Source organism: Sinocyclocheilus grahami, unplaced genomic scaffold (genome assembly GCF_001515645.1).
Source record: "Sinocyclocheilus grahami isolate Dianchi unplaced genomic scaffold, SAMN03320097.WGS_v1.1 scaffold177.1, whole genome shotgun sequence".
NCBI classification, from domain to species: domain Eukaryota; kingdom Metazoa; phylum Chordata; class Actinopteri; order Cypriniformes; family Cyprinidae; genus Sinocyclocheilus; species Sinocyclocheilus grahami.
The window spans coordinates 420,438-446,988 of record NW_015505356.1 but is presented as its reverse complement, the minus strand read 5'-3'; the positions used below and the strand labels follow the sequence as shown (position 1 = coordinate 446,988).

Below are 26,551 nucleotides of genomic sequence, written 5' to 3'. Positions count from 1 at the left end.
CTACATTGATTTGTGTGTGTCTGTGTGCGTGTATCTATCTAACAGGAGAGCGTGGACCTTGGGGAGATCATGTTCTCACTCTGCTATCTACCTACAGCAGGCAGATTAACACTCACTGTCATCAAGTGCAGGAACCTAAAGGCAATGGACATTACAGGATACTCAGGTAGCATTTCACCAGCTTTACAACCTTTGACCTTCATAATACAGACATGAGATTAGAAGTAATAAATAATAAAATAATAAAAAGTGTATGTATGTATTTATTTATTGTACATGGCAGATTTATGTCAAAGCAAATGTATTCATGTTTAAAATATATCATTCATGCTGGTGAACTTCAACTGTATAAAACAAGGCAAAGTATTTAGAATTATTAAATTATTAAAAAAATGTAATGAAGCGTTCTTCCCAAAATGATATTAAGTTCTGTTAAATAAATATATATTAAAAATATTCTAAATATTAAACCTCGTCTTGTCAGGTTTAGTGGTTAATATTTTTCTTATGCTTATATTTTGATATGAAATATAAATCATTCATGCATACCTCAAAGATTCAAACCCCTTGACACATCCTGAAATATAATAATGTATATTAGTTTTACCTCTGTCTTATTTCTTCTTGCCAAGAGGACAACAGAAGTAAAAAGTGGCACCACTCTATAATTGCTCAATTTGGTTTTACGGTTTCTGGAAAACTCTTTTTTTTCTCATATATTGTTAATGCACACTTCATGCATGTTCTAATCATTGTTTCACGTTCCAAATTGGCTTCTATTCAGTCTGTTGACATAAACCAAATTTCCCAGAGGTAAATCAGCAGCATCACTGAGCGAATTCAACCCGAAAGTCTGAAGAAGCGCTCTGAATATGATGCAGGGAACAATTTTAAGCACAAATAACATGAATTACGCACACTATCATGGTTTTTCCTTATAATGATACAGTGTGTCTCATACCAGACATTTTCACTTTTATCTGCTGAAGAGTAAACATTTTTCATTTGCAGTCAAATTGAATTCACATGAACTGGATAATATCTATTAAGAAGTGCCCCAAGCAAATTTGATGTTAGAACAAATACTTCTCTTCTGATTTGTTCTGCCCAAGCTGGAAGTAGTTTATGGCTTACTAATGTACAAGCATAATAGATCAAACAATTGTGCAGTGATGGAGAGAGATGGAAATGAGTCTGCATTTCTGATGTCAGAATCAGCACTCAAGTCATTCCATTACAGCCCCAAATCTCACCGGCCTTCCATTCACACTGAATATTAAAATGGCTCAATAAAGATATCCAGCATTCATTTCCAGTCTTCTCATCTGACAGTCTCGTCAACTTCAAGTTATCGTTAGAGGTTTAATTAACTGAAACTATTGCATACTACAATGATAAAAAATAAAAGCTCAAACTGCAAATGTGAAATTGATAACAGCTATATGAGCTGAAGTGATAACAATGTTTTTTCTGAGCAGATCCTTATGTGAAAGTATCCCTCATTTGTGACGGAAGACGTCTGAAAAAGAAGAAGACCACAACAAAGAAAAACACCCTGAATCCCACTTATAATGAGGCCATTATCTTTGACATCCCTCCAGAGAGCATGGACCAAGTCAGCTTGCACATCTCGGTCATGGACTATGACCTGTACGTAACACAAACAGCTATTTCTCATTTTTATATTGAAATTTAAAGGGACAGTTTAACCAAAAAAAAATTATTATTATCTGTTCTACTGAAGCTCATTTGGCACATGTTCCTTTCCGCGCTCGTTTGACTTGGGCCTGGCGCTGAGGCGAAGTTGAAGTACGCATCTGAAAGTTGTCCCATTTGATGTGGTCATAAAGCGATATGGCGGTGCCGCGTCTTAATAAATGCATTTCTTGTCAAGAAAAAAAAGGGACAAAAACAGCAGTTTTGAGTGGGGTGGCCAAAGGGGTGGCCAAGCTTAGGTCAGTGGTGGCCACAGCCACCGCTGGCTCCGCCCCTGCCCTCAGGCCATCCAAGATGTAGATGAGTGTGTTTCTTGGAGAAGATTTGGAGAATTTTAGCTTTACATCACATTACATCACCAATGGACCCTCTGCAGTGAATGGGTGCCATCAGAATGAGAGTCCAAACAGCTGATTAAAAACATCACAATAATTTACAAGAAATCCATCAAGCCATCCAGTCCAGTCCAATCCACACCATCTATTAATATCATGTGAAGTGAAAAACTGTTTTAAAGAAACAAATCCATTATTAAACCGTTGTTTCATAATCCATAATAATGCTTCCTCCTGTGAGCATTGTCATCTCACATCAAAATGCACCAATGTATTTGTTTAGAACTGACAACATTGGCACTGTAGAAAGCAATATTATGGATAAATATCTTGATGGATTTATTACAAACACGTTTGTAGATTACTTGCATTACTGGATTATTGTGATGCTCTTATAAGCTGTTCGATCTCTCATTCTGACGGCACCCATTCACTGCAAAGGATCCGCTGGTGAGCAAGTGATCTAATGCTTATGTAATGCTAAATTTCTCCAAAACAAACTCATCTAAATCTTGGATGACCTGAGGAAAAGTAAACAATTTTTTATTTTTAGGTTAACTTTTCCTTTACATTAAAGGGATATACCAATGTATATATAATTCCGTAACAAATTATTCATTCTTTCAGGGTGGGGCACAATGAGATAATTGGTGTATGCCGTTTGGGCAGTGGTGCTGAAGGTTTAGGTAGAGACCACTGGAATGAGATGCTCGCATACCCCCGTAAACCAATTGCACACTGGCACCCCCTGCTGGAACCTAAGAAATCAGAAAAAGAGGTAAGTAACCTCACTCCAGCACATGTACATACAAATGTGAGGGGTAGATATAATAACCCTCTGAATTTTCATATGCAAATTGCATTTCCAGAATTCATTTCTGACTAGTCACCGGTCTTTCTTTGTAAACATTCAGATCCCTCTAGCCACATGCTCACACTTGTACTGTGCTTTATGAATAATACATGAGTAGAATATGTCAGTGCTGATTTTATTAACACACTGAAATTCTGTCCCCTTTCTGGCCTGTGGTCAGAAGTTAATCATTAGGTTACACATTTTGGTCTCTTTGTTTATTTTAATTATATTTTTGTTCTGTTAAAAATGATTAATATGCAGTTTTAATAATGTCTTTGTTTTGAACAAACTTACATCAATTAATTAAAATTAATTTGAAAAAAAAAACTGATTCAGTTGAGGTCCTGTCTGGGCATCTATGAATTGTGATTGGGCGTGATGTGGCCACATGCTCTTTAACCTGAATATTTAATTAAGTATGCCTATAAACAAAGGTTTATACAGACTGTAAATCATTGTTTTTGGTAATTAAAATGGGTTATAGTTGTGTTTTCAGTACAGGTTTTTGTTATCTACACTGTTTTGAGTAATTAATTTATTTCTAACAGTGCTCACATTGTCAGTTTTTATACTGAATAAATTAGTGTCAGGGGTTGCCAAGTCTGCAGTTTTCCAGTGGAATTGGGGTACACTTAAACTGTTGTCATAGGTTAGAGGTTTGACATATCACATAAATTGTATTTGACTGACATATGCTTGTATTGAAATGTTTTACTCATATTCCACCAGTGATAATACTAGTGCTAGATAATAAGTTTTGTCTGAGACTGGCACTGGTAGGGACCTTAGAGCTCCTTCATGAAAACCGACTGTGTTTATGATTATTACTATATAAAGATTTTCAATTTGCAATTGCATATAATGCATAACAGTGACTGTAAAATATGTATTTCAGGTATGGGAGTGACATATTTTGAGTTTTGATATAGGGTCATTGGGCTAGTTTGGTCTATTTTTAATTGGCCATTGGGCTAGTTTTGTTACATAGACCTGGCAACCCTGAATAGTGTACCAATTTCCTGCTAGTAAAAAAAACTATATTCAACAAAGGCTAATTCTCTTTTTGCAACTGTATTACATTGTAAAATGCTAATAATCGCATATAACATGGGAAAAATCAGGTTGGAGATTAGTTAAAGGGGTCATATGATGCGATTTCAGGTTTTCCTTTCTCTTTGGAGTGTTACAAGCTCTTGGTGCATAAAGAAGTAAAGTTGCAAAGACTAAAGTCTCAAATCCAAAGAGATATTTTTTATAAAAGTTAAGAGTCAGCCACGCCTACCTAAAACGCCTCGTTCTAACACGCCCCCACATATCTAGGTCACTATGTGGAAATATTAGCATAATGCCGCCCAAGTGTGCACGCAAAGAAATAAGGCGTGGTTTCAGGAACAGCAGTCATGTTGATGCAGCCATGTCAGGGAGACGGTGTGTTTCAGTGCTGTGCACTGGGTCAGCTGGCCAATCAGAGCAGACTGCGCTTGTCAAAGGAGGGGGCTTTGTTGAAAACTACGTGTTTGAGAGAGGCGAGGCATAGAGTACCTACAATAATGTATAGTATTTGAAAAATAATGTGTTTTTTGAACATTAAAGCATGTCAACATATTCTGTTACACCAAATACACAAAATAAGGATCTTTAAAATAGCATCATATGACCCCTTTAAGTTGGTTGATTTGTACCCTTGTGTGCAGTTTGCTTAAGTAGAAAATTATTAGATGTTATTGGATTTGCTTGCATTGCTCTGTATAATTGAAAAAATATTTTTATAGATTAATTTATTTACTTATTATAGAAAATATTTAGCTAAAAAATAATGAGTATGTTCAACTTGTAATATACCTTTAGATGCATCAATTTCATGCAACCACAGTTTGAAATCCACTCTTCTGAGCAATTTTTGCTCTCTATAGGGTGCAGCTCTTCTACTATAACAATAAACTGCTCTATAATGCTCTCATTGATGGGTTTTTCATATGTCTTCTCTTACAGTGGAAAGCTAGAACGGCCAGTTTTGACAGTCAGGGGTCCTGTCCCTCCCCCAAACCTCCTGCCAGCCCTTGATCAGAGCCATATGTAAAACTACAGGCTTGGCATCCTCCGTTTGTCACTCTGATGAAAACGAGAGCCCTGCTATTTCCATTTTCTCCTATGGGTTGTTTTAGATGGTTCCCAAACACTGATCTAAGATCCTGCTGTCTTTGCCCTGATGTTCCTCATGTTCCAGTCCGTACAATCCTCAGTCAGTTCTTGGGAGTGCTGTACAAACCTCTGTACCTAGAATATTCTACAAAGCCAACGATGTGTTCCTAGAATAGCTTGGTATCGTCAGCGGAGATGTTTCTTTCCAATATGAATTTTCCTGAAGCATCTGAATTCCGATGCGGTGTTCTGCAAGCGGTCTACAAGCAAACAGAAGTTTCTGCACAACACTGCAAGGCTCTTTGTAGATGGCTCTTGTCAGCTCTTAAGACTTTGAAAGTAGGATCAACTATTGGAAGTACTAAGAATGAGGTCAGAAAGGAGACAATTTTGAGGGAAAGGACAATGTTTTGTTTGAGTGAGAAAAGAGAAGGGAATGGAGTTGTCATGTGCTGTATACTAAGAACAAATCATTTTCTCTGTCAAATCCTTGTGTGAAACCTGTGTGAAGGTACACGTTTTATGAAGAATATTGAAATATTGATCAGTTAATAGATGTTATATAAATGTTATGTGTAAAAAGAGTCTAAATTTATCAGAGCACAACAAATTTTTCCTATCCATTAATTTCTTGCCAAAACAAAGACGGTTTACATGTAAAGCTCCTGTTCACACACAAAAATACGTCACATGTAGCTGAATAAATTTATGTGGTTACATTAATATTCATCGGTGAGTACAAAAGTGGACATTTAAGGTACAAGTGCTGAAATATTCACAGAGATCTGATTTGATTTATGTGGGTTTTATTCAGTTTATATAATAGCATTTAAAGAAGTACAGACGCGGTTCTGTATCTCAGTAGCACTGCTTTTAATAGCAATTCAATTCCTCTTTGAATCCTCCTGCTGTTTCAATCTACTGCTGTTTGACATCTCATTCATCTTTTGGCATGAAATTTCATTGTGAGTTAAATTGGACTGTCAAAGTTTTATGTATTTTGATATATTGTTTGGGAAATTGTCTTGAGTAAACAACGTAGGTTCAAATTTATAAAATTTATTCATATTCTGTACTGTATAAAAGAGCAGGGATAACATTACAGCATAAAATTATAGGTGATTAACTAACATTCATCTTCAGATTAATATTTTTATTTGCTTGTTTGATTTGACTTAAAATAATGGCAACACTTTATAATAACTTTCATTTATAAATCATTAACAAACATTATATAATGCTTAACATATCATTAGTTAATATGTATTCACGTAGCTAGAAATATGAGATGATGTTCTTGTTAATGTTTATTAATGAACTTACTAAACATTACCTAATGATTAACATATGATTATTTAATATAAATTGAAATGCATACAAATGTCAGTAAACTTTCAGTTCATATGATCTTCATTTGTTGGTCCTTGTTTGTTGCGTAGACCTCTATTCACACATCTTTACTAACCATTTATTAATCATTTGTTCATGTTTTTGCAGTAACCAATCTAAAGTTGAAACTAATCATCATTTGTAAATGTTTATAAACGATTACTAATCATTTAGTATCTTTATGGGCATTGGACTTTTAGCTACTGTAACAAAGTATGTGTAAAGGGTGGCTGGTTAAGTTTAGCTAAATGCTTGCTAAAGACATAACAGATTGTAATTTTGGTGTAATGTAATGTTTTTAGTGCCTCAACACTCACATTAGTACTCTTCAGTATATCATTAAACAGGATATTCCTTGAATCATAAATAAACAATTATAATAATTATAATAATCAAATTGACCCCGGTACACTGTTGACCCTTTAACCAACCCTTAAACCTAACCATACCACTAAACCTGTCCCCAACCTTACCCATATCACACCTCAATAGCAGCAAAAGTGCTGTGCATTAACACAAGCTTTTAGTCATTTTATAACATCTCTTAAAATCATTTGTAGATTTTCAATAAGTGTTTGATCATATGGAATTGAAAGTTTAATGACATTTGTAAGTATTTTAACTTACAGGAAATAATGATTTGTTTGAACATTATCTAATGTTTAATAAGTTTATTAGCAAACATTAACAAGCACATTATCTCACGTTTCTAACTCTTTGAATATATAATGATCCATTAAGCATTATTTAATGTTTGTCAATGATTTAGTAATGAAAGTTATTATAAAGTGTTACCAAATAATTATTTGTAGAAAACAGGGATATTTGAAATAATATGAATTAAATAGGGAATTAATTATCTGTATAACAATGCAATTTAATGTATAACTGTCAACTGATCAGTTTCTTTCAATTAAAAAAATAATGCCATTTTACCCAAGAATAATTGTTGTAATATCCAACAAAGCTAAACAGAGCAATCAAAATAATAATATTACTCTTTGAATTTTAATGTCATAAATGATTTAACAAAATTCTTAGACTTTCTTGGAATTCAAAAGACTTTCAATGCCCGCAATATTTTGTTTATCCTGTGGTTTCTATCTTTTTGTATTACATGGTTATTCATTCATAAACACAGTTTAACTTGGAATTTCAATTTAACAGAGAACCCCTGCTAAATTATGATTACTGTAGTTAATATTTCTCCTGTCATTAAAAAATAAACAATAAATAATAAAACGTACTGCAGATCCTGGAAACGAATGCCAAAGTCCTTCCCTTCAAAATCCTGGACATATGTTTCAAATAAAAAAAGAGAGAAAATTCAGTGCATGTACAAATGCACAGGAGATGACCCTTGCACATAGAGACAACCTACTATGCAGGAAGTTCGTTGTCACAGATGGTGGGCACAGCTCAAGATACCAGAGCAATGACTTTACACTGACCTCCATTTGGTGTTGCTGAAATATCTTAAAATATACATGGCTCTTGGGGCTAGTTTTACATAATGTCCTCCATCATCTCATCGGGTATCTGTTTTTATCTGCTTTAAATATTTCTATATAGTAAAATAGGTTTAATATTTTAACAGAATCTTTAAAAATTCCAAGTCAACTTGTTGAAGAAATGGTTGTGACAAAGTACAACTTTTTGGTCCTGTTTTTACAATATCACAATGTTGTAATACTCAGATAACATAAAGTGTTTCTGTAGGTGAATGTAAAGTTAATAAGGTTTAGATCTGGTTCTTTACCTCACTTACTCTTGTGTGCTGGTGTTTTAACAACCTGTTTTTGCCCCCTTGTGAATCTGAAAAACTTTCTAATTTTGTATTGATCATTTGTACTTGCAATATAACTTGTAATGTTTGAAAAGGTTCTTGTATTTCAAAAATGCCAAAATAAAATGTTGGTTCAGCCATTTCAAGGATAGAGTTGCTTCTTTTCAGTCTTGTGAATATCCAATCACAAAAAGTGTGTTAGCATTGATCAGTCAGTTATTGAGACTAATTATTGTCTCATATTTTAATATGTGCAACAAAAGCAATATATCTGTGTATTCTTAAAGGTAAATGATTAGTTCACCCAAAACAATTTAATTTTATCATCATTTACTCACCCTCAAGTTGTTCCAAAACCTGTATGACTTTATTTCATTTATTTAATTATTTTGCCGAATGCTGTTGATCGTTTAATAACAATGGACGGGAGCAAGGAAACAAAACCATAATAAAAGTGGTTGTATTGTATAGTACTATAAAAGAGATTATATTACAAGTCTTTTGTCTTCTGAATAGTTTTATGTGAGAAACAGGCCTACATTTAAGTTATTTAAAATCAATTCTGTACTGCAGAAAAAGAGCAGGATTCAAATTAAAGCATAAAATTACAGGTAAAACTAACATACGTTTTCATATTTTATTCATATATTTTATTCATTTGTTTCCTTCAGATTCATGTTTTATTAAAAGTCATATTATAGCTTGTGTGAGAAAAAGAGCCAAATTAAAGTTGTTTAAAATAAACAGACAATCTTTCCCTTCAGTGAGCAGTCAACTGCTGCAACTGAATCATTGAATCAGTGATTTGAACTTGAGACCAGGTTCAATCATGAACAAATCATTCAGACCGGTTTTGTGAACTGGATCAACCAATTCATTTAAAAGTTCTGAATCAGAAGAAAAACATTAATTGTGTCCTTTTTGAAGCACAAAAAAACCTTAGAAGAAATTAATCCATACAGACTTGACAACATGAAGGTGAGTAAATAATGGCAGGATTTTCATTTTCAGCAACTATCCCTTTAGGAAAATCACAAACTTGTCATTTGTACCTAGGAACATACAGATCTTTAAACAGCTAAAAAAGAGCCACTATTCCTCAGGTGGTGGCATAATCGCCCATAATTTCTTCTTCAGCGCTAGTTTATACAGAATCTGGTACCCATCATCCCAGGCATAGAGCTGCCGCTCCTCAGGACTGTATTTGAGGCTGGAATGGGCCCCGTAGTGCCTGGGGAAATAAATCAAAGGGGCCTCTCCGCTGCTTACCATGTCATTCACATCAAACACACACTGCACACGCGAACGACTTGGTGGCTTGGTGTTGTAAACCACATAGACCGTGCCGCAGACAATAAAAGCAGCTTCAGCGTTGTTTCTTGGACATGCTGTGTCCCACATCTGCTCTATATCCAGTGAATCTATATCCATCTTAGCAAGATTAATAGTGTCTCCAGCCGGATACAGCGCCCATAGCCCATCCTCATCCGCCACCAGGTCCACCAGCGTCTCTGGATTGAGCTGGTAAACCGGGCTGCGATCGTTCATGGGAAGAACTGCGTTGTCTGCAACCGAACCGTTCTTGAGGTCATACTTGATAACTTGGAGCTCTGAACTTTCACTGACGTAATAGAGAAAGCCATCGTAGACTGCATGACCGGTCCCGTTCCAAGCGGTGGCCACAGTGATTTGCTTGCCTTTAGATACACCTGATGATGCTGAGAGCTCTCGCACGGAGTTGAACTCGTACAGTGTGTTGTCGGACGTGCCGTTGAAGACGTAGACTTTTGCTGACCTGGCATCTTTGGTCCAGACACCTTTTGGGCTTCCCAATCTCTTAAGGATCTTCATTGCTTTTAGACTGGATACAATGTTCACGCACACTGATGATGAAAACAAGCATGATTAATGTCAACGGGAAGCATCCTATGATTAATATGGCAACTTTGAAAGCAATTTATACAGACTGCTTATTTCGCACAAACACTGGAAGACAGTTTTATGAAAAATGAAGCCAAGTTTGTTAGTTTAAACCCTTTTTTTTACTTTATTAACGAAATAAACCTAGAAAAATGACATTGTAAGCCTCCAGCAGTGAAAGATCCACCCTTAAATGTAATGTCTGCTGTTATAAATATGTAGGCTAGGGAGGATTGTGTGCAGCTTATCAAGGATAATTGTTAATACTCTTCATTAATACACAGGCCGTTGGGAACTATTTCTAAGACACATAATTTCAAAGACACACAATTTATTGAAACGGTTTGGGCTCCAATAGATTCTTCTGTCATGATTTGTCACATTTTGCAGCTAAAATTCTATTTAATTTAATCAATCAATTAAATTGAGACATGCTGTTAAAAAATATAATAAAGCTTATAGCAATAATCCAATCAAGGATATGTTAATATATTTTCCTTTTTTATTATTCCTTCCCTCTTTTTTTTTTGATTCCCTTGCCAGTGCTTATCTTTGGTACAAAAAGTTTTTTATATGATATACACTACTGTTAAAAAGTTTGGAGTCAGTAATACTATCTATTTATTTATTTATTTATTTAAATGAATATAATACTTTTGTTCAGCAAAAATTCAAATAAATGCTCTTTTTATACTTAAAAAAGTTTAAAAAGTATCCACCAAATATTGAGCAACTGTTTTCAACATAGATGATATTAAAATGTTTATTGAGCACCAAATCAGCATATTAATGATTTCTGAAGGATCGTGTAACACTGGAGTAATGCTGCTGCTGAAAATGTAGCTTTGCCATGACAGGGATAAATAACTATATATTAAATTATTATTCTAATTTTTAAGAATTTATCATTAATATTATAAATTGTAATAATATTTCACAATATTACTGTTTTACTGTATTTTATGGTCAAATACAGGCAGCCTTGGTGAGAAAAAGTTTTTTTTTTTTTTTTCAAAAATATAAAAAAATCTTGCTGACTATAACTTTTGAACGGTATTGTATGGTATCTTTTGCTGCCAAAGAAATAAATGAATTAAATGGATTGGAATTTTGGATTCAGCTTTCAGTTTTAAAGTGGATTCAACCTTGGGAAAAAAATGTAGTGCTTAGTTTTTTCTTAAACAACAACGTTGGATAAATACAGTGTCTTCAGGCATTTACTGGACTCTCCATAGTGTTAGCAACATGGTACTTCAGCGGCGACAGATGAAGAGCCAAATGAAACACATCTACTGTACATTCATCTGCTTTGATTCCAACATACTGGATAACAATATAGGCCACAACTCAACAGTTGCGTAACATCTAAACCACAAAATCCAAATTAACTAATTAACTAATTAATTCCTAATTAACAGAACACACCACATGTTTCCTCTAAATCAATAAATCCCTATAAGCCAAGCATTAGCAAAAACCAGGGTTTCTACCATCAAAGCAAAGACGGTCACACTGCCTGCAGCATAATCCCAATATGGGTGAGTGTAACTGGGATGCTAGTCCTCAAAAACAAAGAAATGTCTTAAATCAAAGCACATGCTCTTGCATTGCAGCTATTACTTCTCCCAGTTTGATTTTCCATTGTTTCAGTTTTCCAGAGAAAACTCCAAACCTTTCTCCCAAACTGGTCTAATGTGTAATATTATGCTAAATTTACCTAGTCTCCCTCAACCAAGACTATGTCAAGGCTAAAGCTGAAAGTACATGATCAAAAGTTGAGCTTCAGCTGTCAAAACTCAATTCCCCCAACTCACCAGACAACTCAAAGAACTCTTCCTTTTTCCTCTCTTTGACAACCACGTCCTGTTCCACCATTTTGTCTGCTGCTTTCACACAAGGCTTAGGGGGATTCTTGGTTTCAATGTAGTCCATCTCACGCTCCACGCGGTCTACCCGTGTTCCTGCGCCCTCCATGTCTGAACGCAGTTTATCGTGCTCTTTGCCCAACTTCTCCAACAGGTCTGCAGCCTGCTGTCTGAATTCCTTTAGGTCAGAGTTGTAGCGGTTGTTCTGTTCATGCCACAAGGCAATGCGTTCCTGGAAGAATGACAAACACACTAATGAGTCACGCAAATTCTTTCCAATGATAAACTTATTTCAATGACGATTTTTCTGTGGATTATTAAAGAGCTGCTGGTAATAATGGTGCAGAAGTGTTGAGTAATTCTGGACAGGATGTGTTAGGCCCTTTTACCCAGTCAAGGAAACAGAGTAAAAAGCTCATTTGTTATTTGAAAGGTTTACTGCAATCGTTATCTGGAGCCAGGAGATGGAATATCTGAGTAATGTCTTGAGAGTATTTTTGAAAGGACTTGAGGGAACTCATTAAAGTACAATACATCATTTTGAACAAATTTGAAAAAAAAAACATTGCCTCTACAATTTAGAAATTAACTTTTTTCTGCTGATTTGGAGTCAAAAAATTGAGACCTCCAGTTCCACATATCATTTATAAAAAAAATAAAAAGAATTCATAGTGACTTAATTCTATATTATATTTTAATGATAAAATAAACTTTAATAATAGGGTACAATGCATCTTTGACCAAATATCATGGTTTTAAAATACAAATATATAGTGAAATATTATTACAATTTAAAACTGTTTTCTATTTTACTATATTTTAAAGTTCTTATGATGGCAAAGCTGAATTTTCAGCAGATGTCACTCCAGTCTTCATTGTCACATCATACATCAGAAATAATTTCTAATGTGTTGATTTGATACTCAAGAATAATTTCTTACTATCAATGTTGAAATTGTTTTGCACTACTTAATGGTTTTGTGGAAACCATGATACTTTTTTGAGGATTTTTAACAAATAAAGTTCAAAAGAACAGTATTTATTTAAAATGTTGTATTTATTTTGTAACATTATAAATGTCTTTACTTTGATTAATTTAATGCATCCTTGCTGAATAAAAGTATATTTAAAAAAAGAAAAAGAAAACCTTACTGACCCCAAACTTTTAAACAGTAGTTTATGATTCATTTTTCTTCAAAGTGCTTAAATCAATAAGTTGTTTTCAGCAGCTGTCAAATAGGTTAAAAGATTTGAGGTACAAACCCCTTTTGTATATAATATAAAATATATGCTCATACACTTCACAAAAATATATTACTATAATAAAAGTATGTGAATATGGTGCCTATTGCCATTAAATATGTAAAGCATATCACTGTGGCCACCCAGGGCTCTTTTGCTCCAGGCTAGCTGCTCTAGCTGAATTTAATATGACATGATTTTGAATCAAAACAAACTTTGTTTTGCATAAATTTTGTTGCTTCATAAATATTCATAAAAAAAAGTCAGTCATCATATACTTTTGGGCCAGAAAAAAACTACAAAAACAACAACAAAAAGACACTTTTTCCTTAAGAGGAGCTTTTAATCCTGTAGTACTCAACCTTACATTCATTTCATTTTATGAAAAACACTGTTTAATATAGAATGGACTCCTGCTGATTCAGGTAATCAAGACAGACCTGTCTGCATATGATATATGTAAATTGACTGAATAAATTCAGTATTCTAATGAAGTGTCTACTTAATCGCGAGTAATTATTTTGGTTATTGAATCAGTGTTGGAATTTTTCAGCTCAGCTTCACTGAGAACAAAACTGCTGAGCTAAACTATTCTGTCAGTTGATGTTTCTCTGCTCTGGGGGTACAACTTTACTCCAGAGAGTATACAAAAAAAAGACTATGGTAAATCGACAGCACTGGCTTGGATAAACACTTTTTAATCTCCACTTCTTCATGGATCTTTGGTCTGAGAGATTTGGTCTTGGGACGATATGTCTGAGGGACGTGAGATACTTCAGGGTGTCTGTACTCTCACTCTGCACTATCACTGTTACAGATTTTACATTTTCAAGAGTTTTTGAGTGGAATAAATGTAGTGAACTCTCTAAATTGTCATAATAACAGTTTTATCTCAGTTTTGATGTATGTCTGGAAAAGTGGATGTCTCTTTAAAATGGCTGAAAACTAGCACAAACCATATTGAAATGCAGCCAGACAAGCCTCTTACCTCCATAGCGAGCATCCTGTTTTCCAAGTAGTTCATCAGACCCTGATAGTGGTACTGGCCTCTTGAACGAGCCACAGCGGTCAAGACAATGAAGAATATGGTGGCTTTCATGGTGGTTTTGGATAAGGGCCACTTTCAGGTACTCCACAAAACAAAAGAACACTCCAAACTCTGTGAGGCTGATGTGCTGCAGCTGCTTATGGGCTGTCCTTGTCCTCCAGTGAGTGTGTGAGTGCTCACAAGGAGAAGGACCTGAAAACACAGACTTCCAGGGTTTCAAATTCGCTGGCTCTCTCACTTGACTGGAATGTTTTTACTTAAACTGAGGGAGGAGCCATGTATCTCTGGCCTCTCTCTGTCCTCAAAGAGAGTGTGCTTGAAAGATAAAGTCAGTGAAAAACAGTAAAAACAGTACTAATTATATAATGTATTATTTCCCATTTCTGCCGTTTTATATTTAAAGTACACTCTTAAAAATTAAGGTTTCACAGCAATGCAATAAAAGAACCATTTTGGGTTATTTTTTCCACTACGAAGAACATTTTGTGCAATAGAAATGTTTCATGGATGTTAAAAGTTGAGAGTCTAAAGATTGTTGGTTACATATGCACAAGTTATATCTGTGACGGGGCTGACGAGACGTGTGGATCCATCTGCAGGCTTTATTAAAGAGACGTGGTAAACAGGCAGGGTCAAACAACGGCAAACAGGTATGGCAGGCAAAACACAAGAATAGTCCCAGGGCTAGCGTAGGTCACCGATCGGCAGACAGAATCACAGGGGCAAGACGAGAGGGAAAAATCCAGGAAAACACAGAGACTCGGAATGGGATACGGGCTAAACAATACTCAGCAGAGAATGGCAGTTTGAGTGGGTGTTATATAGTGAGTGAGGTGATAAGAAACAGCTGTGTGCAATGAGTGCAATCAGTGCAGTGTGCAAACCGTGCAATGAATGATGGGATATGTAGTCCGGGGTGCTATGCAACAGTTTGTGTTGTGCGAGAGTCAATGTAATGGAAAGGGTGACCTCTGGTGGTGAATAAACGGAAGTCCATAGACCGAATTCATGACAATATCATACTGGCAACTTTATTCAACAAATTGGTACAACAGTGGTTAAATTAGTTAAATATGATAAAACAAATGTTTTCTGATTTAAGCAACAACCCTATATCTAAATTTAATAGACATCATCCTAGTTATGCAAATACCACTGAAAGGGCACACAGTCCATTTAAAGTGAAATGCAATTGAAGATTCCTTGAATGCCAAACTGAATTATGCAAAGAGAAAATCAGTCACGTATTGCAGTTTTTGATTATTATGATTAAATCTCTTTTTGGGACCAACAAAATAAATTTTCCTCAATTCTCAAAGGAAAAGCTCTGCGAACTGAAGACTGTTGTTAAGAAAGAATGTGTGGTTTGACTGGGTCAACACTGAATTTTTGTAATGCTTTGTACTGAATGTTACTTTTTTACATTCTCAGAGGTTTAACCTTTTGTCTCTGTGCCTGTCGATTTGCTCTCCAGGTTGAGTGACTGAAGAAACTGACCTTTTGTTTTGACAGACAGATGAGCTCTATCAAGAATTCACGCAGCCTGAGCTCAATACCAAATATCCAGGAACAAAATATCAGAATAAACTTGTCATTACATTCTATATTATGTCACTGAAGAAATCTAACATAAAGTGCAAGAACCTGAATAAAGAGGATCTAGGCCTACAGAGAAACAAGTACCCTTACCAAAAAGAAGTATACTTCAAGTTTATTTTATTAAGTATTCTTAAGTAAAGTTCAAGTATATTTGAAAGTATACTTTATGTAGTAAGTATACAAATATCAGTGTACTAGTAGTATACTTGTAAGTGTACTATTTCAATACTCATTGGGACTAAATTGGCCCACTTTCTAGTATATAAAAGTTTTAAGTATATATATATACTTTAAGTATAACAGTAGTAAACTTGAGTACACAACTAGTTTACATCTTTTTAGTTTGTACTGCAACTATACTAAAAGTGAACTAATAGGCATTCTGATAGTTTACTAATTAAATACTTGTAGCATTTTTAGTACACCTTGAAGTTCTCCAGGTTGAGTGACTGAAGAAACTGACCTTTTGTTTTGACAGACAGATGAGCTCTATCAAGAATTCACGCAGCCTGAGCTCAATACCAAATATCCAGGAACAAAATATCAGAATAAACTTGTCATTACATTCTATATTATGTCACTGAAGAAATCTAACATAAAGTGCAAGAACCTGAATAAAGAGGATCTAGGCCTACAGAGAAACAAGTACCCTTACCAAAAAGAAGTATACTTCAAGTTTATTTTATTAAGTATTCTTAAGTAAAGTTCAAGTATATTTGAAAGTATACTTTATGTAGTAAGTATACAAATATCAGTGTACTAGTAGTATACTTGTAAGTGTACTATTTCAATACTCATTGGGACTAAATTGGCCCACTTTCTAGTATATAAAAGTTTTAAGTATACTTTAAGTATAACAGTAGTAAACTTGAGTACACAACTAGTTTACATCTTTTTAGTTTGTACTGCAACTATACTAAAAGTGAACTAATAGGCATTCTGATAGTTTACTAATTAAATACTTGTAGCATTTTTAGTACACCTTGAAGTATAGTCTCAGTAAACTACTAGTTTAGTAGTTTATATGGCAAGCATACTCGTAAGTTTTCTTCAAGTGAACTTTACATAATACTTTAAGTATGCTACTATGTCCCTATTTAGGTATTAATTTGTATATGTTTTGTTATATGAATATCTGAACATACAAAATATCAAAAGAAAGAATGGGGTATCTGCTTGTAAACAAAAACATTTTATTCTAACTCCATGCATTCTTTTTTATAAACACATGAATGTGGGTAAGTTTCATAAATAAAAATAAAGAAATAAATAAACAACATTTTAAACATAAAAAAAATGAATGATAATGATAATCAAAACATAGATGACGTCAAACAACACCCCAAAGCTTGACAGTCATTACCTCTTCATGGGTCGACATTTTATTCCATAACATCACACAGTTTTGATGCTGTTTTATGCCTGATCGTGTTACATTACATGTGGAAGCATCTGTTGTTTCGGTTTCTTCTTCGCTTGTGTTTTGGAAATGTTGTACAGTAGATGTGTAATAGCGCCCCCCTACAGGATAACAATGAAAAGATGGATTCCCAGAGCACAAGTATAGCTCAAATATAGTCAAATATGTCATTTTAGGTATATTTCTGAGAAGTACATAAAGCACATTTCTGAAAAGTACATAAAATGTAGACTGAAAGTATACTTTCTTATTTTTTGTTTAAAACCTGTAAGCACACACACTAAATCCAGATTTAGAATCGAACATGATTCAAAAATCTGACAGCTTTTTTAATCATGATGTATAAAATCTTATCTGAAATGTTCTTTTCAAAAAGACAAAATTTCTGTTTTTCCATGTAACCATTCATTCACTCAAATAATTATCTCTGATTATGCATGCAAAGACTTAGTCTTGGCAGAAAGATTATTTTACAGACCTCGCATCTTAAATCAAAATCTAGCAGAGCGCAAAATAATCCCTTTGCTCTGAAGCCAAAAAAATTAAGAGCAAACATTAAAGGGGTCATATGATGTTGCTAAAAAGAACATTATTTTGTGTATTTGGTGTAATGAAATGTATTTATGCGGTTTAAGGTTAAAAAAACACATTATTTTCCACATACTGTACATTATTGTTTCTCCTCTATGCCCCAATTTTTACAAAGCTCATCGGTCTGAAAAGCGAGGTGTGCTGTGATTGGCCAGCTATCCAGTGCGTTGTGATTGGCCGAATACCTCAAGCGTGTGACGGAAATGTTACGCCCCTTACCATGCTGTGATGGAGCGACGAGACAAAAACATTAAAACCTATTATAAACGAGGCATTTGTTGCATCCGGTGGGGACATAATTACGGATTATAATGACTTATACTGTCTTTTTATGCGTTGCGTTGCATCGCGCCGCGTAAACATAAAACCATGTCTGCTTTTGTGATCGGAGAAATGACAAACAACAAGCGCTACTCTACACTGCTCAAAACTTGCGTTTGAATCGTCAGTGGCAAATCCTTTAAATATGAAAATGCACTTACAGTCTGTGAGTCAGAACAGCCGGCATTGTAGTCTACTCTACCAGGATCAGGAAACAGTCCTCCATAAAATGCGCTGGACACATCTGAATATTTGGGTTGAACTGTTCTGGAACAGTGTTGTAAATACAACTTAACCACTGATTTCTAGTTGTGTCCTCTTTTGGAAGACCAAACAAAGTATTTTCGCTTTCGCAACGAAACACACAGCGTCTTCACAACATGGCAGCGGCGGTGGCAGCAACAATAAAGTTACGCCTTCTTTCTTGGCGTAAACATTTGGGCGGTGTTATGCAAATCTTCCCACATCATGACGTAGACATGTGGGGGCGTGTTTAAACGAGGCGTTTTAGGAGGGCGTGGACGAGTCTTAACTATATAAAGAATATCTCTTTAGGTTTGAGATTTTAGTCTTTGCAACTTTAGGGATCTGATCTATTCACAAACAGCTTGTAACACTCCAAAGAGAAAGGAAAACTTGAAATCGCATCATATGACCCCTTTAAAATGCAAAAATGTTCAATCTGATTAAAGATTTGAAACATAGTTTTGTGTGTGTATTTAGCTATGGAAGGCCAAGGCTAGATCTCACTATTTATATTCCAGTTAATATTTTCAGAGTGGTGTTATGAAATCCAGTCTACGGAATATTTCCACCATTATTTCCTAGAAAAATAAATAAATAAAATTTACAGTTTATTGAATTAATAGAGAGGCATGTTGTCGCACAGAAGCGGAAGGCTGCAGCATACTGACATAAGAAAAATAGTAGTTAAAAATCGTATCTTCCACAACATGCAACTGATAAACAACTCTAATTAATTAATTCTTTGCTGAATTAAAAATAGGAATTCATAAGCTACAAATAAAATAATGTGCCATAACTGGATAAATAGATTTACGATTTTGAAACTGAACATGATCCACTGCCAGAGAAATCAAGCATTAATGCAACCTCCTGGACTTTTATTAAAAACCTGATAACCCCATGTGACATACCGGCCTTCGGTGTTTAGTACTTTATTGCAAAACCTGATTCTTTATGATCTTTTTAAAGAGACTTAGAGAGTCCAAACATACCGGTTTCATGCAGAAAGGGAATACAGAATCTCAGTGTAATTATAAAGTAATAGATGAGCGTCCGTGTGCGTCGTCAGTTCAACAGTTTGGACAGTCAAACTTGAGATCGCGTCACCATGTAACTGCTGCACAAGTGTCCAATGAGGATCTCTGATGCTGCGGAGTCACGGCGCTGACATGAGCGGAGAGAAAGCAGACACATTAGCAGAGTTAACCGCTGAATAGAGATATAGGAAAAATTATACCAATCTGTCAAACTATCCGAGGCGGATAGCAACCGAAATCGTTAACAGCTGTATTCGGTAAGTAGAAAAGCGTCAGGAACAGCCCTGTGCATGAAGGTGAAAATGTGACGCTTCTCGTGTTGTTTTTCTCTACCGAAGCTGACAAACAGCAGACGGTTATTGTGTCGGAAACCGATTTCACGTGTGTTTCTGTAGTGATCATGACGCTCAAGTCTTTGTGATTGTTTTAATGGATAAAAAAAGATATATTAGAAACGTTTCCGTTGTTACGTGAAGCCTTGTTGGTGTGTAGTTGGCAGTCGGTGAAGATAAGCAATGCATGACATTAACCATCATCGGGTCAAATCTTAAAATAGATTGGATAGGATTTTGAAGGTCTCCTGGCTATAGGCTATAGCAAAAAGGTCCGATGAAAGGTTAAAACTAGCTTTAATCCCAACATTCCAAGTCTAGACATTGTTAACATTTTTGTAATCAATAAATTTGGAACGTTAAACAATTAATTTGATACCATATATAGAGACTGTATGCTTTATACGCAGTGCTGGGGGTTGGAATAACTACATACCTAAGTACCTACCTACCTTTTATTTTTTATTTTGTCAGTTTCAGTTGAAAGTGAGAGGATGTTTATTTTTTTTCTTGTATATATGTGTGTGTGTGTGTATATATATATATACATACACACACACATATACATGTAATTTGAAGAAATGCTATATATATATATACACACAGGGTGTACATTCGCTGTTCAGATGGAAGAGGGGCCCTGAGGTGTTCATAAAGGGGTTTGCTATTCTAAAGTTGTACAGAGAAGATGCTTGTGTATATATGATTCACTGGTTGTAAGGGTCAGTACCAGACACATTTGAAAGTCAGTCTAACAATATATATAAATATTAAATAATGACTTTATTATGCTTATTAAAAATATTTTGTATTACAGATTTTGTGTAATCTGATGTTTTAGAAAGCCCTTGTGTTGATATGGCAGCTCATACTACATCACAGAGTTGGGTTTCCTGTTTATAGTCATGATTCATGTCTCATAGATTATGACACTATATTGACATGGTAGGACAGTAAGTCAGGAGAAATCTAGTGTTGGTCACTGTCAGCCATGCTATTCTCGGACCGACTGGTAAACAGACTACTAGTAAGCACCTTGGTATGCAAGTTGCCTAATACGCAACCGGTATAAGAGAAATTATCAATGTTATTATTATCCTTGTTGAATACAGCTGCATTTACACACACACACACACACACACACACACACATATATATATATATATATATATATTCAGGAAATTAATTTCTCTAACAGACACAGAACTGAGACACTGCACATGCATTATGGAGAATATTGGCATCAAAAATACCCAGCCTCTTGGGAACCCAGTACATGCACAAATGAATGCGTTATTCCTCAACCCTGCTATGCATGCATAATGTAGGTCTCTCACTGAAAACTGTAGAGCTTTGCTGTTCAGAGCAGGTCTATTTTTCTGCAGTTTGTTGACCCATTGGGGCCCCTGTCTCTCTCTTTCCCTCTCTCATCCTTTTTGATGAGCCAACCTTCATAAAACTTCACTGAGCTGCATAATGTCACATGGCTCTTCAGTATAAGCTATGGCTGTGTTATGCCTTCAAAGAAGCATGTGTGTTTGCCAACCTGACCCTGCAGATGGAAATGCTATTTTATTTTAAATTCACACTGCCATTAAAAAAACCCTTACTTACTTGTGACTCTTGTTGAGAATATAAACAGAATATAGAGGAGAAACAGTGTAGGGCATATTTACGCAGACTGCTAAATGCTCTTTCATTTTATGAAATAACTTGTTAGCAGAATATTGTATAATTTAGAATTTGTTCATCTAATTTTAAAAGGATAGTTTACCCAAAATACACATTTCGTCAATTATTTCTTCACCGTCATAACATTCATATGACTTTCTTCTTCTGTGAAGCACAACAGTAGATATTAAGCAGAATGTTTGAGCTGCTCTTTTCCACACAATGTAAGTGAATGGTAATTTATACTGCCAAGTTAAAAAATAATGTAACTGTTATATTCTGTATCTTCTGAAGTCATACAATAGCTTTTTGTGATAAACAGACCAAAATATGAGCCATTCACATTAAGGACCATAACTATAATGCTAACTATAACTATTATGTTTTAATAATCATTCTAATTCCATGACAACAATAGAGAAAGTCCACACCACAGTTATAACAATAACAACACGGTTCTGAAAGTGATTCCAATGATATTGTTCCTATATTTTTTCCAAGTGATGAACAATAAAAACATTGACAGCCAATCAGAATATACTTGACATTATTGAGGTTAAGCATTTAAAGTGACAGACGACAACAACTGCATGGTATGCTTATAATAAACAGAACATTATCATACGCTGATATGGATGCTAATGTAGTTATCGGTTCTAGTGTAGGCAAATGAGATTTGAGAGCTACAACAAAGAGAACAATTTAACAGTGCGAGTGATCGACACCTTTGTTTCTCACTCAAAGCTCTCAGACTGCTTTAGAAAACTTAGAATATTGCACACAACTTGTATGTACTACTTATATGATGCTTTTATTGTTCCTTTGTGTCCTTTTCACAATTCATGTTCTTTATATGGAAAAGAGCAGCTTGATCATACCCTCTTTTGTGTTTAATTGAAAAAATAAATAATACTAATGGAATGACATAAGATTGATCAAATTATGAATACTGAACTTTCTTTAGATTTGTTGCTGTATGAGGTGGAGTGGAGAAGTGTATGTAATATCCAGTAAGATAAGCTAAAGGGTATGTGGAGACCCCCCTCACCCAGCCTGTGAAAATGGACACTGCTGGTGTATTTATAGACCAGACACGATGAGCACACGGTTGCACACATTCATCATCATAAACACATGATATTTAATTCTAGAACCTACCGTATCCCTTTCACAAATTTAAACGCTTTGAGAAGATACACAGTTAGGTTGAAACTTCAATTTGGGGTTTTCTGTTTTTAGAACTTGTTTTACTACTACAAACTACTAATAAAACTCCTGTTCTCTGTTTAAAGATGAATCCAGAGTTCTGACCAGACGTACGCCAAGAGAAATACAGTAAGCAATGGAGAAACCAGTTTTACAAACGCAGCCCTCTATGCTGCCCTTCTTTGACGCAGCCCATGCTGTCAACTTGCTCCGCGGCATCCACGAGCTCCGCGCCGAGCGCAAATTCTTTGATGTCACGTTGTGTGCTGAAGGCAAAGAGTTCCACTGTCATCGAACTGTGCTAGCAGCTGCTAGCACCTACTTCCGTGCCATGTTTGCCGGTACGCTGCGAGAGAGCGTCATGGACCGTGTGGTGCTACACGAAGTATCGGCTGAACTGTTGGGCCTCCTGGTGGACTTTTGCTACACAGGTCACGTGACTGTCACACACGACAACGTGGACCTCCTGCTCAAGACAGCAGACCTCTTCCAGTTCCCATCCGTCAAAGAAGCATGCTGCGCATTCCTGGAGCAGAGACTTGATGTTTCCAACTGCTTGGAAATCCAGGACTTCGCAGAGGCTTATGCCTGTCGTGAGCTAGCAGCTAGTGCTCGCCGTTTCGTGCTGAAGAACATTGTGGAGCTGGCGAAGAGCATGGACTTTGAACGGTTGTCATGGAAGCGGCTGCTGGAGTTTGTATCTGATGACGGACTGTGTGTGGATAAGGAAGAAACGGCGTACCAGATTGCCGTGCGCTGGGTTAAAGCTGACTTGCAACACCGGTTGCATTACTGGCCTGAGTTGTTGCAGCAAGTACGGCTGCCGTTTGTTCGCCGTTTCTACCTTCTGGCCCATGTGGAGAGCAGTCCACTGGTCTACTTGTCGCCAGCCTGTTTACAGTTAGTCAGTGAGGCACGCAGCTTTCAGTCTTACGAATATGACCGCCATGATCGACCCAGCCATCGAATGCGCCCACGTCCATCCACCGGCCTGGCTGAAATTCTGGTGGTGGTGGGAGGATGTGATCAAGACTGTGATGAGCTTGTTACAGTGGATTGTTACAACCCACAGACCGGACAGTGGAGATACTTAGCAGAATTCCCAGACCACCTTGGAGGTGGCTACAGCATAGCCGCCCTGGGCAATGACATTTATGTGACAGGTTAGTACAATGATGATGTTTCCTGTTGGGACAAACTTATAGGCTGATGATACATGGGGTAACTTTTTAAGCAATTTTGCCAGGCAGCTTTTTTTGAGTAATGTTGCTAGGGCACTTTCTCACTGAGGATAGGTAACAAATTTCTATCTGGATACTTTAGATCGGTCGTGGGCCCTGTGTCTCACCTGGTAGCCCGTTGATGGCAACATTGACCAAAGTTGCTCGGCAATATTGCTCAAAAAGTTGCCCCGTGTATCATCAGCCTTACTCGATGATCAACTTCAACTTGTTTGGTTATGCTAATGTAATAGAAGAAAGCACAAATCCCCAGGCAGGCTCAGAGTGTCCTTCTTTCCAAACTGTTTACAACATGGCAGCCAATGTATAAATAAAGCCCTGTATATTCGGCTATGTAAAAGTGTGGTGATGGGACATAATGTTCTACCAGATCAACAGTGGGCAACATGATTTCAGGTGACATGAATGTTACCTTCAGGAACGGACACTGTTTCAATCGAGAAACCATCTCATGCGGTTAAATGCTACTTCTATTCTAAGTGTCCTTTGCTGTTATGTAAGTGGTGTTTAAAAAGGTGACTGAGCACTGACTATGGAATTCAACAGTTCCGGTTCCGATTGCACTCAACGATTCTGGTTCCTTAATGATTCTATTAACGATAATTTTAGTACTTTTAAGTAATAAATATTTGGTAAAAATAAATACAATTCCACTACAAATGTTAATTTCAATAATAAATCTGAAAAGATTCTTCCAAAAGGTGCATTTACACAGGCTAGCCTTAACTGTTTATTAAATAACATTGCTCAAGAAACAAAAAATACTAATATATTTTAATTGTATATTTTTATATATTACTAAATGAACACATAATGTTTTTTCAACATGTAAAATGAACATACATTTTGTACAATAACTACATTGTCAGTTAAGGTGCGGTCACATTTACCATTGTAATTTTCACAGGGGAACTACAGTGATTTCAATAGGAATACACACGATCTGGAATTTTGCATGAGGGCACAAGATTTCTCTACGCAGATTTCGAAACGGGTTCAAGATAGCTGCTTGGTTTGAATGAGACTTCTCTGTGAAGTTCACAGTTCGTCCACCCTACTGACAATAAAAATTAATATTTTTTGCTGAAATTTTATGTCCACACCTTTAGTTTTAAGCTGTATGTTTGATTCACTAAAAAAACTGATTCATACAAGCAATTCATTCTGTAATCAGGCTACACAAGAACCGTTCACAGAATCGAACTACATTTTGTCCTGCTATTTTTTTCAACTATCCTTAATAATCCCAACTTATCCCTATTTATAGCAGCCACCCTAAAGAGTGGCACATAGTGTGCAAGTTTGAAAAATAGGGTTGATAAATGATAGGAAAGAACATCTATTCTGGTTTTGGCTGTTTTGTATTGTGTTTAAGCTTTCAAACCTGCTTCATTTACAACAGGTGGCTCAGATGGATCACGTCTCTATGATTGTGTTTGGCGATACAACTCCAGTGTGAACGAGTGGACGGAGGTCTCCCCCATGCTGAAAGCCAGAGAGTACCACAGCTCCTGCGTCCTGAAGGGTCAACTCTATGTGATAGCCTCTGACAGCACAGAGCGCTATGATCATACTCTAGACTGCTGGGAGACCCTTCCGCCCATGCCACATCCCATGGATAACTGTTCTACTACGGCGTGCAGGGGACGGCTCTATGCCATTGGCTCATTAACCGGAAAGGACACAATGGCAATTCAGTGCTACAATGCTGAAAGCAACCGTTGGTCACTAGTCAACAGTGGAGAACTGCCTCCATGGTCCTTTGCCCCCAAATCAATGACTCTAAATGGGTTGATCTACTTTGTAAGGTGAGGTACTCACTTTTTCCCCAAAATTTTAAAATATCCAGTAGCTAATGATATGCAGGAAAAAAAGAAACAATGAAGGAAGTGAGTTTTTCCATGTTTCTCATGACAAGGGTTGTGTTTCAGGGATGATTCAGCAGAAGTAGATGTCTACAACCCACAGAAAAAGGAATGGGAAAAGATTAATCCCATGACACAAGTACGTACATTTTACCTTGTTTCGTTTTTTTTAAGGTGTGATCACATTTACCGTTGTTCAGTAAATTTTCAAAGGTCAAAATTTAGTAATTTTATGAGTAATCCACGCAATCTGGAATTTCTCTTGAGGGCAAAAAAATTTTTCACACAGATTTTGCAAGTCACTGCATCACTTGACAATGGACCTTTTTTGCCTGTGAAATTTTGTGACCGCACCTTTACATATTCTGTACACAGGTCAATGACATATTACAAATTTTTACAAATATCATGAATTATTAATTTAAAGTTTTTGGGGAGTGGCACCTCATGACATTTTACAACCTGAACTGACCTTGTCATATAAAGGTCAAATTATCTGATATTTCATTCCAATCTCACAAGAAAATGTGACTATTTTACAAACTTTTTTATTTTAAGAAAAAAGTAAGCACCTCTAAATGTAACCATCACTGGGTCACAAGCAGATGCCAATAAGACCAATTCATAGAATTAACCACCAACTAAAAAACCCCCCAAAAAAACTATTCCATCATGAGGGTCTGTAGGAGTTTATATCATTTCCTGTTTTATGTTTTTTTTTTT

At 35.9% G+C, this 26,551-nt stretch overlaps 3 protein-coding genes across 3 annotated transcripts in view; 2 read left to right on the top strand and 1 right to left on the bottom strand.

The window, feature by feature from the left end:
• The window catches only part of syt6a (synaptotagmin VIa), a 48,811-nt gene extending 42,600 nt beyond the window's left edge, over positions 1-6,211 (top strand). The window contains exons 4-7 of the mRNA XM_016283809.1: positions 46-166; positions 1,479-1,650; positions 2,679-2,829; positions 4,900-6,211. Coding sequence (XP_016139295.1) covers positions 46-166; positions 1,479-1,650; positions 2,679-2,829; positions 4,900-4,971 — 516 coding nt within the window. The 3' untranslated portion in view covers positions 4,972-6,211. The remainder of the gene's footprint in view (positions 1-45; positions 167-1,478; positions 1,651-2,678; positions 2,830-4,899) is intronic.
• A 1,054-nt stretch (positions 6,212-7,265) lies between these two features.
• Positions 7,266-14,486, bottom strand: olfml3a (olfactomedin-like 3a). Its single transcript, XM_016283808.1, has 3 exons — positions 14,240-14,486; positions 11,959-12,241; positions 7,266-10,107 (listed from the first exon to the last, which is right to left on the bottom strand). Exons 1-3 carry the CDS (start codon positions 14,348-14,350, stop codon positions 9,317-9,319), a joined length of 1,185 nt encoding a protein of 394 aa, XP_016139294.1. The 5' UTR covers positions 14,351-14,486; the 3' UTR covers positions 7,266-9,316.
• A 5,105-nt stretch (positions 14,487-19,591) lies between these two features.
• klhl21 (kelch-like family member 21) overlaps positions 19,592-26,551 on the top strand; it is a 13,128-nt gene continuing 6,168 nt past the window's right edge. The window contains exons 1-2 of the mRNA XM_016283806.1: positions 19,592-19,770; positions 22,809-23,885. Of these exons, the coding sequence (XP_016139292.1) occupies positions 22,859-23,885 (1,027 nt within the window). The 5' untranslated portion in view covers positions 19,592-19,770; positions 22,809-22,858. The remainder of the gene's footprint in view (positions 19,771-22,808; positions 23,886-26,551) is intronic.

What these genes read in the sequence shown, in the direction of transcription:
- olfml3a (XM_016283808.1), bottom strand. Translation starts at nt 14,350, where the DNA reads ATGAAAGCCACCATATTCTTCATTGTCTTGACCGCTGTGGCTCGTTCA. An exon ending in ACAGGATGCTCGCTATGGAG is followed by an intron (nt 12,242 to 14,239) that starts GTAAGAGGCTTG and finishes TCATTCTTCCAG; the next exon opens with GAACGCATTGCCTTGTGGCA. An exon ending in AGAGTTCTTTGAGTTGTCTG is followed by an intron (nt 10,108 to 11,958) that starts GTGAGTTGGGGG and finishes TTTCATCATCAG; the next exon opens with TGTGCGTGAACATTGTATCC.